Raw genomic sequence first — 14,833 nt, forward strand, 5'->3', positions numbered from 1 at the left:
TCGATTAATCTATAGATTATTTTTTCGATTAATCGGTTAATCTATAGATTATTTTTTTCCGATTAATCTATAGATTATTTTTCCTTTTACCGATAATTTTTTTATTCAAAATGAAGATGAAAAAATAAATGTAGGCCCGTTTTTTCAAAAGGCATGGCTTTTATTTACAAAAAAAAAAGAAGTATGGCCACTCAGTCAACATTGACAACAACATGACTAAATATTCTGTAACAATGTAAACATTTAAAACTTTTAACCTTTAACAAAATTAAAAGTAGCTTATTTGCTTTTTAATGTGCAAATATAAAAGTCAACATCCAGTGCAAATCTTAATATTCTGCAATAGTATAAGCATTTCAAAAGTAAAACTATTGCTTATTTTGCTTTAAAATGTGCAAAAATAAAGATAAACATCCAATACAAAAAAGTGCCAATCTAAATATTCTGGAGCACTGTAAACATTAAGTATTGCTTTTAAAATGTGCAAAATAAACATCCAGTCCAACACAGTACACAATAACCAATTCTACTCATTCCAGTGAGTGACTAACAGTTGTAATGAAGAAAGGTTAGCATGTCTACATGCTCTGGTTCTTTTCTTGTTTACAATATTCCCAGCAGCTGAAAATAGGCGCTCAGAAGGGGTCGATGTGGCTGGAACTGAGAGGTAATTAGCCTTCACCTCAAGCCAGGACTGCGAGTGAGCTGAGCTGCAGTTTAAGTTTCTAGAAGGTCAACGGGCTCATAGTGATGTTACTGGTAGTTGACTTCGAGGTGTTTATTATCATTTGGGGAGAGTCCGCTGCCTGATGCTCACCTGCTAAACACCTATCTGCTCCACGCTGAAGCGCTGACTACATGCGCTCTGAATACACACTGCTGATTGGCTGATAATGCTTCGTGTGTACCAATCAGATGGTTGTGTGGGTGGGACAATGCTGCGTGTGTACCAATCAGATGGTTGTGTGGGTGGGACAATGCTGCGTGCTGAGACAGAGGCAGGAGCGAAGCAGCTTGTTAAGACTTTAGCTTTAGCTTAGAAACTCGTTCGGTACACCCCCGTACCGAACCGAAAGCCCCGTACCGAAACGGTTCAATACAAAACACGTACCGTTACACCCCTAGCAGATACAAATGACTCATTCATGTTTTTGTGTAATGATGACAACGTATGCTCACGCGGACGATTGACTAGTTGATGGTTTTCTTTTCAAATGTTCGTTCATAGCCGTTGTGCTGCTATGATAGGCCATTTACACTCGACACAGTGTGCATACAACAACATTATTAGGCCGTTTATTGAAATACTTCCACACTTTTGACCACTTTTGGCATGCTTTTCCCCCTCGCTCGCACCGCTCGCATAGTCTTCTTTGATCGTCTGCTTTGCGCTTCGCCATGACGGTAGTGTGACGTCATTATGCGACGCGTCGACGCACAAAAACGGCGTCGACATATTTACGTAACCGATGACGTCGACTACGTCGACGCGTCGTTTCAGCCTTACTACTATTACTACAAGGTGTAACCATTTGAATACAGTTGTAGTACCTCAACCTAAAGTGCCCCAACTTCATTGCAAAAAGCGAAATGTAAGTAAGATGAAATATGTCAAATAAGGGTGATATTTGCTTATTTTCTGTCTGATAAGATCATTCTTCCCACTAATCAGATTTGATGTTAGAGTGTTTTACTTGTTTTAAGTGTTTTGGTCCTAAATGATGTCAGTAAGATATTACAGCTTGTTGCTGAGATGTTATGACCTATATTGAGTAAAACATGCTTGGAACTAGAATATCAACTGTTGCAAAGCTGTGTCATCAACACTCACAAGTATAAAACTACTTTTTTAAAGTCATCATTTCTTATTTCAAGCATGAAATAAAAAAAAATCATGACTTTGACACAATCGTGTCTCATAATTAAAACAGATGACAGCCAAATGGACTTTGCTGTTTTATTTTCACTGAAACAATAGAAAATAGGTACTCATATAGTAGTACAGTTGGCACAGTACAGTAAACTGACAGTTAATATTTAAACATTTAACATTTCTAACAATTTTGAACAGAAATAGTTCATGCACATTCAGATAAATTCCTCAAAATTACAATTAAAAAATGTTTGGCCGGGCTGTATATATGCGCACTAATTGACTGAAAGAGCACGCACTTGGTTCTATGATGTCATGTTATCCATGGAAAAATGCATTTTTAGACAATATGATTTGCCTGAGCGGCTAGGAGACCCCGAGAGTAACAAGTGCTTGCCTTGTTGCCTTTCCATTAAGAACAATAAACTAGTTTTTAGTATAAATTTGCAGGTTTCAAGAAATGTAATGCCAAGCGCATATCATTATGTCAAGATAATGGCACTAGCATTTACTTCATTTAAGAATATTTTTCAACATATTGAGCAAAAAGGTCTCTTATTTGTTTTTCTACAAAGAAAAGTGCACTTGTTATTAGTGAGAATATACTTATTTTAAGCTATTTTTGGCTTCATTGAAGTTAGCTAATTTTACTTGTTTTGGAAAGTCTTGACAAGCCAAATTTTCTTGTTCAATTTTGCTTAATTCAAGTAAAACACCCCTCTTGTTTTTGATCACTGACTTTTTGCAGTGTAGTCTTTGGTATGACTCGGCGGGGGTTTGAACTCACAACCTACCCATCTCAGGGTGGACACTCTAACCACTAGGCCACTGAGCAGGACTTCTACCAAGGACTATTATGGCTACAGTTAAAAAAAATAACAACTATTACTACAAGGTGTAACCATTTGAATAAAGTTGTAGTACCTCAACCTAAAAGTGCCCCAACTTAAGTGTTTTGAGTTAAGAGCGGTTTCTCAACAACCATCTTTTCCGGACCATAGGGCCCTTCAGATTATAAGGCGCACTGTCGATGAGCGGGTCTATTCATGTCTATTTCCATACAAAAGGCGCACCGGATTATAAGACGCATTAAAAGAGTCATATTATGATTTTTATTCTTTCTAAATGTAAAAGACTTCCTTGTAGGGCTGGGCGATACATGGAATATACTGGATATATCGCGGGTTTGTCTCTGTGCGATATAGAAAATGACTATATGGTGATATTGGAGTATACGTTCTCACGCAGTTGCTTTTAGCTGCAGGCTCTTCTCACTCTTTCTTGTCTCTCCTTCTCACAGAGACATAAAACAAGCGCACCTTCTTACATACGTCACATACTGTCGCGCGTGCAACGTCATATGCCCTCGCCGAGCAGAGAGGTAGCGGCATGGTAACGTTAGCTGTGATGCTAGCGGAGTGGTGATACGAGAGAAAGAAGGTGCGAATTTGGTACCAAATGAAGGAAGAATTAATTCCCAAGAAAAACAGCAGGGGGTCCATCGTCTGGCGGTGGTTTGGCTTCAAGCGGGAAGATGTTGAACAGACAACAGTAATATGTCAAGTATGCGGCAAAAGCGTTAGCACCACTGCTAATTTGTAGCATCATTTGAAAAGTCGCCCGCTAGAGAATGAAGAGTGCTTGAAACTCCGCATGTCAACATCTCCGTTCGGTGCCACACCCACAAAATGCCCAAGCAACCATTTCCACCAGTTCCTATTATGCAGCTCATTTTGATTTGACACTTATTGAAATATCTTGTGTGACATCATGCACAAAAGTGCACTTTATTTGTTTTAAACTATTGTAGTGGCGTTCTGTACAAAAAGTGCACTTTAATTGAGTTTTCTTTTGATATGTCATCTTAGTGACATCATGCACAAAAGTGCACTAATAGCTCGTTTTGAAATGTCTCGGACAATCTTGCACTTTCTGTTTTGGAAATGACATGGCGACAAATAAAGTGAGTTTCGTACAAGTAGCTTTATCACTGGAGGACGAGGAATAGCTAAACACGCTTCACTACACACCGTAGGAGGATACAATAGCTCACCACCGTCACAATGTAAACAAACACCATGGGTGGATCTACACTTGACATCCACTGTAATGATACCAAGTACAGGAGCGTATCTAGTCGATACTACATCAATATTCTTTAAGCATCACAAAATCTTTCCTCGTTTAATTTTTAATTCATATTATGTTTATAAACTCAGTAAATACGTCCCTGGACACATGAGGACTTTGAATATGACCAATGTATGATCCTGTAACTACTTGGTATCGGATCCATACCTAAATGTGTGGTATCATCCAAAACTAATGTCAAGTATCAAAGAAGAGAAGAATAAGTGATTATTACACTTTAACAGAAGTGTAGATAGAACATGTTGAAACAGAAAATAAGCACATATTAACAGTAAATGAACAAGTGGATTAATAATCTATTTTATACAGTTTGTCCCTCATAATGTGTACAAAATAATAGGTGCATAAATGACACAATATGTTACTGCAGACTAATTAGGAGTCTTTGTTTATTTACTTACTACTAAAAGGCAAGTTGTCTAGTATGTTCACTATTTTATTTAAGGACTAAATTACAATAATAAACATATGTTTCATGTACACTAAGATGTATGTTAAAATAAAGCCAATAATGAAATTTTTTGTGGTCCCCTTTATTTAGAAAAGTATCAAAATACATTTGGGTACCGGTATCGGGACAACCCTAGTTAGAACTGTACGCTACTTTATATACAGCAGAATTGTGTAGTTATATTTATATGGTAATTATTATTCTCTGACTGTAAATTGTTTGCTTGTTTTCTTATTGATGCTTTTATTTGTTTCTGTAATTGTGTAGTTATAATTATATGCTTTTACTTGTAATTGTATTGAGTTTGTGGAGCCCAGGAAGACTAGTGGGTTGTTGTGGCAACCAGCTAATGGGGATCCTTAATCAAAATTTAAAACATCAAATCAGAAGATGAATACCCCACAACAAGAGGATAGAGAAAAAGAAGAAACCTATTGACTAAGGCGCGGACTGCAATGGCAGACACCAACACATTTTCGTAAATTACCAGTATGCAGATCCCAAATTCACATCAGCATGTACCAATAGAGAAGAACCGTTGGTTTTGCATTATAGGTCGAAACAAAATGTCAGGTAATATGTCTCCTAATAGGTGTTATTGTGGGATCCTTATACACGCAGCGTTATAATACCCGTATGATGAAGCACAGTACGTCTGACTATGGTAGCTGTAATTCTCCGCGGCTTTGTAGCTTACCTAAGTCGTACTTCAACATGTTGACGGATTTTTGAGCGCCGTATGTAATCTTTTATATTTTCAATGAAACACTAAAGTTTTTCCTTTTCTGTGGTCCTAATGCTCCTTTCTCGATTATTAAAGACGACACTGCGACTTAGACGGGATTACTAAACTGCCACATTCCAAACCAAGAGATGACTGCTCGTCTCACCATCGTTCCTCTGCTTAAAGAGCAGGACTCCCGTGGGGGGGAAGGTGATTGGCGCGTACACAGACACCACCGTGGGGGCATCTGGGCGGAGGAAGCGCTCCATCTTGTGCTTGTCGGCTGGAGAGGAGAACATTTGTGTGCTTCACAGACTGTATTCCTTGCAGACTGTATTGTTATATAATGTAGGAAGCAGAATATTAATAACAGAAAGAAACAACCCTTTTGTGTGAATGAGTGTGAATGAGAGTAAATGGGGGAGGGGGCGTTTTTTTTGGGTTGGTGCACTAATTGTAAGTGTATCTTGTGTTTTTTATGTTGATTTAATAAAAAAAATTTAAAAAGTATTGAGCAAAGGCTGTGAATACTTATGTACTTGTTATTTCTTAGTTTTTATTATTAAATTAGCAAAACATTCTAAAAAAAAATTAAAAAAACGTTTTCACATTGTCATGATGGGGTATTATGTGTAGAATTTTGAGGACAAAAAGTATTGCATTCTGAGGCTGCAACATAACAAAATGTGGAAAAAGTAAAGCGCTGTGAATACTTTCTGGATGCACTGTAGATGTAAATCGTCAAATACAGGCGCTGAAGCAGATTTTCTGCTGTGTAAATCCAGGCTGAATAAGACCTTACCTGAGGTGTGCTGAGAGAAGATGGGAGAGGCCCGAAACCTGCGAAAACCACAGTGGAACACCAGCTCTTCCTTTGATTTAATGGGCTCCGTGTTGCTGGGATGTCTCCTCACCAAAAGGTGCATCACGGACATCTGAGAAAGGAAGCAAAAAGTTGATTGAGTCATAAAAGATGACTTCAAGTGAGTCACAACCCTCAGCAGGTACACACCTTCTGCTCATGGGGGAGAAGGGAGACCAAAACTAGCGGTTTCCCCGCCTGCACGCTCTCCATGACAGAGTGTGGCACATCGACCACATGCAGCGTGACGTACCAGCCCACCTGTAACAAGACAATTGAACCACAACCACACCGTACTGCTTGCTGGAAACATGCCAATATTACCATGGCGCCCTCCTCCTCTTCAGCAGCCTCAGCCAGTACGCGGCGGCGGGTGCGCTCAAAGTTCTGGAACTGGAAGATGCGTGAATAGTTGTAAGGTAGGTTCTCCATCGGATCCCAGGGGGAGGATCGGAAGCTTTTGAGGCCCCTGTAGCGCTGGAATCTGCAAGTGGGGGACAGAGGTTTTAAAAAGCTCAAGCAAGTGGCGGTTCGAGCTTCAATGGCGCCCTGGGTGAGGTATTTGTTGTGGAACCATTTCCAACAAGGTAAAGAGGATTTTATTTTTTATTCCTAATAACTTGGCTGTTAAAGTTAAGTTGAGTCTTTATTTGAAGGGACAATGCACAGAAACATTAAAGGCCTACTGAAAGCCACTACTAGCGACCACGCAGTCTGATAGTTTATATATCAATGATGAAATCTTAACATTGCAACACATGCCAATACGGCCGGGTTAACTTATAAAGTGACATTTTAAATTTCCCGCTAAACTTCCGGTTGAAAACGTCTATGTATGATGACGTATGCGCGTGACGTAGCCAGTGAAACAGGAGTATCGGTAGCCCATTGAAGCCAATACAAACTGCTCTGTTTTTATCTCAAAATTCCACAGTATTCTGGACATCTGTGTTGGTGAATCTTTTGCAATTTGTTTAATGAACAATGAAGACTGCAAAGAAGAAAGTTGTAGGTGGGATCGGTGTATTAGCGGCCGGCTGCAGCAACACAACCAGGAGGACTTTGACTTGGATAGCAGACGCGCTATCCGACGCTAGCCGCATCTATGATCGGGTGAAGTCCTTCGTCGCGCCGTCGATCGCTGGAACGCAGGTGAGCACGGGTGTTGATGAGCAGATGAGGGCTGGCGTAGGTGGAGCGCTAATGTTTTTATCATAGCTCTGACGAGGTCCTGTAGCTAAGTTAGCTTCAATGGCGTCGTTAGCAACAGCATTGCTAGGCTTCGCCAGGCGGCACAGCATTAGCCGTGTGGTTACATGTCTAGGGTTTGGTAGTATTGTTGATCTTCTGTCTATCCTTCCAGTCAGGGGCTTATTTCTTTTGTTTCTATCTGCATTTAAGCATGATGCTATCACGTTAGCTCCGTAGCTAAAGTGTTTCGCCGATGTATTGTCGTGGAGATAAAAGTCACTGTGAATGTCCATTTCGCGTTCTCGACTTTCATTTTCAAGAGGATATAGTATCCGAGGTGGTTTAAAATACAAATCCGTGATCCACAATAGAAAAAGGAGAAAGTGTGGAATCCAATGAGCCCTTTTACCTAAGTTACGGTCAGAGCAAAAGAAGATATGTCCTTCACTGCACTCTAGTCCTTCACTCTCACGTTCCTCATCCACGAATCTTTTATCCTGGCTCAAATTAATGGGGCAATCATCGCTTTCTCTGTCCGAATCGCTCTCGCTGCTGGTGTAAACAATGGGGAAATGTGAGGAGCCTTTCAACCTGTGTCGTCACGCTACTTCCGGTACAGGCAAGGCTTTTTTTATCAGCGACCAAAAGTTGCGAACTTTATCGTCTATGTTCTCTACTAAATCCCTTCAGCAAAAATATGGCAATATCGCGAAATGATCAAGTATGACACATAGAATGGATCTGCTATCCCCGTTTAAATAAAAAAAATTCATTTCGGTAGGCCTTTAAGCTCAAAGACAGATATGTTCTGTACCAGATTATAGCTAAATAGCTAATTTCCATCTGCAGTCCCTGGCTACCTAAAGTAAAGGGATACAAAATCATGCAATAAAATGATGACAATAAAATCATACTATAGCATGTAATCAAATTAAGAAAGGTCATAAAATGCCCTTTCATGTACACATACTTAATATACAATACAAGCACACCTCATTTACATAATCACACAGACAATACATGCTCTTGTTCACATCTGCCATCATTTGTAAAAACAACCATGATTTTAACACACACCTCACACTTTACAACAAAATGCTCCCATGGATAAATATAATACACATTAAGTTGATGTGTCAATCATAGTGTCCGCCTTATTGGCCGTGTGAGCAGCTTTGATTGCTCCAAAGCCACTTTTTAACTTCAACTGTGAATAAAGAGTAATCTGTTAGACTTTTCAAGTTTGTTGTGAGGTCATTCCATTCCTTTATGGCTTTATATGAAAAAGCTGATTGTGCAAAAAAGGTTTTACATCTGGGTATGCCACACTGCCCCCTGGTGGAGACTCCTGTGTTTCTAGTTGTCACAGCAGATGTAAACTGGACAAAGTGCTTAAGTGGCGCTGGTGCAGTGGGCCATTCGTATTGATGCTAATCTTTGAATGTTAGCTAAATTGAACAGTCTATATTTTTGGAGAACTAAACAGTGATGGCGGTGTTGTGGTTTTCGGTCATGGATTTTGAGCGATTGTTTGTGCAAAGTTTCCAATGGCCTCAGTGTCATTTTGCATGCCTGCGCCAGGCTTTCTACTCAACCGCTCCCGAACTTTGGAACGCTCTCCCCGACCATCTTAGAGCACCACAGTCGGTCGACCATTTTAAGAAGGGACTAAAAACCCACCTTTTAAGCACAACTTGTATCTAATTTATCTGCCTTCTTGTTTTTTAATACACTGCTTGCTTATCTGTTTTATCCAATGCTTTCATGCTTTTATTTCTATTTTTATCTATGTTTCTGTGTTTATCTAGTGTGTCATGATTTCATTTCTATTTTAATTTTTTATTATATATTATAACTTTCTATTTTTATTTTTTTTATTTTCTATACCAGGGGTCACCAACGCGGTGCCCGCGGGCACCAGGTAGCCCGTAAGGACCAGATGAGTAGCCCGCTGGCCTGTTCTAAAAATAGCTCAACTAGCAGCACTTACCAGTGAGCTGCCTCTATTTTTTAAATGTTATTTATTTACTAGCAAGCTGGTCTCGCTTTGCCCGACATTTTTAATTCTAAGAGAGACAAAACTCAAATAGAATTTGAAAATCCAAGAAAATATTTTAAAGACTTGGTCTTCACTTGTTTAAATAAATTCATTAATTTTTTTACTTTGCTTCTTATAACTTTCAGAAAGACAATTTTAGAGAAAAAATACAACCTTAAAAATGATTTTAGGATTTTTAAACACATACCTTTTTACCTTTTAAATTCCTTCCTCTTTTACCTTTTAAATTCCTTCCTCTTCTTTCCTGAAAATTCAAATCAATGTTCAAGTAAATTTATTTTTTTTATTGTAAAGAATAATAAATCTATTTTAATGTAATTCTTCATTTTAGCTTCTGTTTTTTCGACGAAGAATATTTGTGAAATATTTCTTCAAACTTATGATTAAAATTCAAAACAATTATTCTGGCAAATCTACAAAATCTGTAGAATCAAATTTAAATCTTATTTCAAAGTCTTTTGAATTTCTTTTAAAATTTTTGTTCTGGAAAATCTAGAAGAAATAATGATTTGTCTTTGTTAGAAATATAGCTTGGTCCAATTGGTTATATATTCTAACAAAGTGCAGATTGGATTTTACCTATTTAAAACATGTCATCAAAATTCTAAAATTAATCTTAATCAGGAAAAATTACCAATGACTTTCCATAAATTCTTTTTTTAATTTTTTCAAAAAGATTCAAATTAGCTAGTTTTTCTCTTCTTTTTTCCGGTTGAATTTTAAATTTTAAAGAGTCGAAATTGAAGATAAACTATGTTTCAAAATTTAATTGTCATTTTTTTCGTGTTGTCTCCTCTTTTAAACCGTTCAATTAAGTGTAAATATCATTAATTATTAATAATAACATAGAGTTAAAGGTAAATTGAGCAAATTGGTTATTTCTGGCAATTTATTGAAGTGTGTATCAAACTGGTAGCCCTTCGCATTAATCACTACCCAAGAAGTAGCTCTTGCTTTCAAAAAGGTTGGTGACCCCTGCTGTATACTTTGTAGCACTTTGAGATTTGAACAAATGTAAAGTGCGTTACAAATGTAATTCATCATTATTATTATTATTACATGTTATACAATAATAAAAGCGAGACATAATCATTGCATTGCAAAGTTAAAGAGTTGTGTGTGTTTTGTGCGGTTCGCGTTTGTTATTGTGCTTTTTTTGTTTTTTTTACGACATTGCAAATTGACGCTGCTTTAAAAAAGTACTTGAATTGATGTAGACGAAGTTAGCTGGCTGACTTTGGATAAAATGATAGTTATTTTCCGCACACAAGGCACAAGCAATCTTACAGAGGTTGAGTCCACATCCTCCCTCCAGACGTCTGACACCATGCCTCCACTTGATCACAGATGTACTGCCATAAAAACAAGGCCTGCTTTGCAAAATGAGCAAGGTATTCATGTTTTTAACACAAATCAGAGGAAATAATAATAATAATAATAATAATAATGATGATAATAATAATAATAATAGATTAAATTTAGGGGCAGCACGGTGGCACAGGGGTTAGTGCATGTGTCTCACAATACGAAGGTCCTGAGTAGTCCTGAGTTCAATCCCGGGCTTGGGATCTTTCTGTGTGGAGTTTGCATGTTCTCCCGGGACTGCGTGGGTTCCCTCCGGGTACTCCGGCTTCCTCCCACCTCTAAAGACATGCACCTGGGGATAGGCCCCTCCCACCTCCAAAGACATGCACCTGGGGATAGGCCCCTCCCACCTCTAAAGACATGCACCTGGGGATAGGCCCCTCCCACCTCCAAAGACATGCACCTGGGGATAGGCCCCTCCCACCTCCAAAGACATGCACCTGGGGATAGGCCCCTCCCACCTCCAAAGACATGTACCTGGGGATAGGCCCCTCCCACCTCCAAAGACATGCACCTGGGGATAGGCCCCTCCCACCTCCAAAGACATGCACCTGGGGATAGGCCCCTCCCACCTCTAAAGACATGCACCTGGGGATAGGCCCCTCCCACCTCCAAAGACATGCACTTGGGGATAGGCCCCTCCCACCTCCAAAGACATGCACCTGGGGATAGGCCCCTCCCACCTCCAAAGACATGTACCTGGGGATAGGCCCCTCCCACCTCCAAAGACATGCACCTGGGGATAGGCCCCTCCCACCTCCAAAGACATGCACCTGGGGATAGGCCCCTCCCACCTCCAAAGACATGCACCTGGGGATAGGCCCCTCCCACCTCCAAAGACATGCACCTGGGGATAGGCCCCTCCCACCTCCAAAGACATGCACCTGGGGATAGGTTGATTGGCAACACTAAATGGTCCCTAGTGTGTGAATGTTGTCTGTCTATCTGTGTTGGCCCTGCCATGAGGTGGCGACTTGTCCAGGGTGTACCCCGCCTTCCGCCCGAATGCAGCTGAGATGGGCTCCAGCACCCCCCGCCACTCCGAAAGGGACAAGCGGTAGAAAATGGATGGATGGCTTAGATTTATATAGCGCTTTTCTAGACACTCAAAGAGCTTCACAGAGACGTGAGAAGACATCATTCATTCACACCTAGTGGTGGTGGTAAGCTACATTTGTAGCCACAGCTGCCCTGGGGTAGACTGACGGAAGCGTGGCTGCCAGTTCGCGCCTACGGCCCCTACGACCGCCACCCATCATCCATCCACCAGTGTGAGCGGCACTGGGGGCGAGGGTGTAGTCCTGCCCAAGGACACAACGGCAGCCATTTGGATGGTAAGAGGCGGGGAGCGAACCTGCAACCCTCAGGTTTCTGGCACGTCTGCTCTACCCACCACGTTTTATTTCCGACAACGTTGACTACCGTATTTTTCGGACTATAAGTCACAGTTTTTTTCATAGTTTGGCCGGAGGTGCGACTTATACTCAGGAGCGACTTATGTGTGAAATGATTAACACATTAACGTAAAATATCAAATAATATTATTGATGTCATTCACGTAAGAGACTAGACGTATAAGATTTCATGGGATTTAGCGATTAGGAGTGACAGATTGTTTGGTAAACGTATAGCATGTTCTATATGTTATAGTTATTTGAATGACTCTTACCATAATATGTTACGTTAACATACCAGTTGGTTATTTATGCCTCATATAACGTACACTTATTCAGCCTGTTGTTCACTATTCTTTAGACATTTTAAATTGCCTTTCAAATGTCTATTCTTGGTGTTGGCTTTTATCAAATACATTTCCCCAAAAAATGCGACTAATACTCCAGTGCGACTTATATACTACCGTTCAAAAGTTTGGGGTCACATTGAAATGTCCTTATTTTTGAAGGAAAAGCACTGTACTTTTCAATGAAGATAACTTTAAACTAGTCTTAACTTGAAAGAAATACACTCTATACATTGCTAATGTGGTAAATGACTATTCTAGCTGCAAATGTCTGCTTTTTGGTGCAATATCTACATAGGTGTATAGAGGCCCATTTCCAGCAACTATCACTCCAGTGTTCTAGTGGTACAATGTGTTTGCTCATTGGCTCGGAAGGCTAATTGATGATTAGAAAACCCTTGTGCAATCATGTTCACACATCTGAAAACACTTTAGCTCGTTACAGAAGCTACAAAACTGACCTTCCTTTGAGCAGATTGAGTTTCTGGAGCATCACATTTGTGGGGTCAATTAAACGCTCAAAACGGCCAGAAAAAGAGAACTTTCATCTGAAACTCGACAGTCTATTCTTGTTCTTAGAAATGAAGGCTATTCCACAAAATTGTTTGGGTGACCCCAAACTTTTGAACGGTAGTGTATATGTTTTTTTCCTTCTTTATTATGCATTTTCGGCCGGTGCGACTTATACTCTGGAGCGACTAATACTCCGAAAAATACGGTAATCGTTGCACTCCATTATTCATATTTATATTATTTCAATATTCAAACTTTTCCATTTAGGTACCGTGATCAAGAACCAATTAAGTTGGTAAACTGAAGTTCCACTGTACCACAGAACACAGAAGAACCGACCTGTTTCTCGCAGCTGTGTCAAGGGGCGTGTCCACCTCGTCCGGGAACAGCTCATTGGCCCGAGCATCGCGATGGCGCTGGAGACCTTCGACTTCCGCTGCCTCATCCATGTGCTCATCGTAACACTGATCAGCTCCGGGGCGCTCCTTTGCGGACACTACTACTTCTTCTTCTTCCTCCTCCTCTTCTTCTTCTTCTTCTTCAGAGACAATGTCTGAACCGGCATCCTGAGTTAAGAGAACACAAGAGAATGCAAACAGACAAACAGTTATGAGCCAATGAGGTGATTAATTAAAAGGTTAAAGGTGATTAATTCTCCACAGCACTTTTAAAAATGTTGCTTACATACTGTATTTAACAGCCACAAATCAATGTACAGTTAAAACATTTTCTTTTATTTAATTGAATGCCGAGTTTGGATTCACTTTGTGTTTACATACGCAATATGTCTATTGTTTTGGACATCAAATCATATGATGCAGTGCAGTTCAACATCACTAAAAATCACAACCAAACCATATTACACATATTGTATTACCAAAAAGTTGTGTTTTGAACAAAAGTAAACAAACGTAAAGTTAGCTGTGGCAGCTAACTTCTGTGGCAGGTGCAAGCGGAGCGGTGCGAGTGGTAATACGAGAGAAAGAAGGTGCGAATTGATAACAGATGGAGGAAGAATAATTTATTCCCAAGAAAAACAGCATTGGGTCCATCGTCTGGCGGTGGTTTGGCTTCAAATGTTGAACAGCAACCGTAATATGTCAAGTATGCGGCAAGAGAATGAAGAGTGCTTGAAACTCCGCATGTCAACATCTCCGTTCGGTGCCACACCAACAAAATGCCCAAGCAACCATTTCCACATCAACACCGTATGAAACAACTAGTCAACAACAGAAGGAGATAACGTCCGCAGGAACCTACCACATAGTGAAGGACATACACTATTTGATTTCCTATTATGCAGCTCATTTTTATTTGACACTTATTGAAATATCTTGTGTGACATCATGCACAAAAGTGCACTTTATTTGTTTTAAACTATTGTAGTGGCGTTCTGTACAAAAAGTGCACTTTAATTTAGTGTTGTTTTGATATGTCATCTTAGTGACATCATGCACAAAAGTGCACTAATAGCTTGTTTTAAAATGTCTCTGACAATCTTGCACTTTCTGTTTTGGAAATGACATGAATGTTTGTGCCACTGCTTAATAACTGTTTAATAAATACACTTTTAGTTGTGATTTCCCTCTCTGCATGAAAGTTTAAAAGTAGCATATATTAAAGGCCTACTGAAATGATTTTTTTTTTATTCAAACGGGAATACCAGATCCATTCTATGTGTCATACTTGATCATTTCGCGATATTGCCATATTTTTGCTGAAAGGATTTAGTAGAGAAAATCGACGATAAAGTTCGCAACTTTTGCTCGCTGATAAAAAAAAAAGCCTTGCCTGTAGCGGAAGTAGCGTGACGTCACAGGAGCTAGTATTCCTCACAATTCCCCGTTGTTTACAATGGAGCGAGAGAGATTCGGACCGAGAAAGTGATGATTACCCCATTAAT

At 39.7% G+C, this 14,833-nt stretch overlaps 1 protein-coding gene across 2 annotated transcripts in view; it reads right to left on the minus strand.

Moving 5' to 3' along the window:
- The window catches only part of LOC133658172 (pre-rRNA-processing protein TSR1 homolog), a 35,967-nt gene that overhangs the window by 1,469 nt on the left and 19,665 nt on the right, over positions 1 to 14,833 (minus strand). For both annotated transcript variants that reach the window (XM_062059883.1, XM_062059882.1), the window contains exons 8-12: positions 13,270 to 13,496; positions 6,386 to 6,545; positions 6,212 to 6,322; positions 6,002 to 6,134; positions 5,366 to 5,482 (exon numbers count right to left, since the gene is read on the minus strand). In XM_062059883.1, the coding sequence (XP_061915867.1) occupies positions 5,366 to 5,482; positions 6,002 to 6,134; positions 6,212 to 6,322; positions 6,386 to 6,545; positions 13,270 to 13,496 (748 nt within the window). The remainder of the gene's footprint in view (positions 1 to 5,365; positions 5,483 to 6,001; positions 6,135 to 6,211; positions 6,323 to 6,385; positions 6,546 to 13,269; positions 13,497 to 14,833) is intronic.

Source organism: Entelurus aequoreus, linkage group LG10 (assembly GCF_033978785.1).
Source record: "Entelurus aequoreus isolate RoL-2023_Sb linkage group LG10, RoL_Eaeq_v1.1, whole genome shotgun sequence".
In the NCBI taxonomy this organism is placed as follows: Eukaryota; Metazoa; Chordata; class Actinopteri; order Syngnathiformes; family Syngnathidae; genus Entelurus; species Entelurus aequoreus.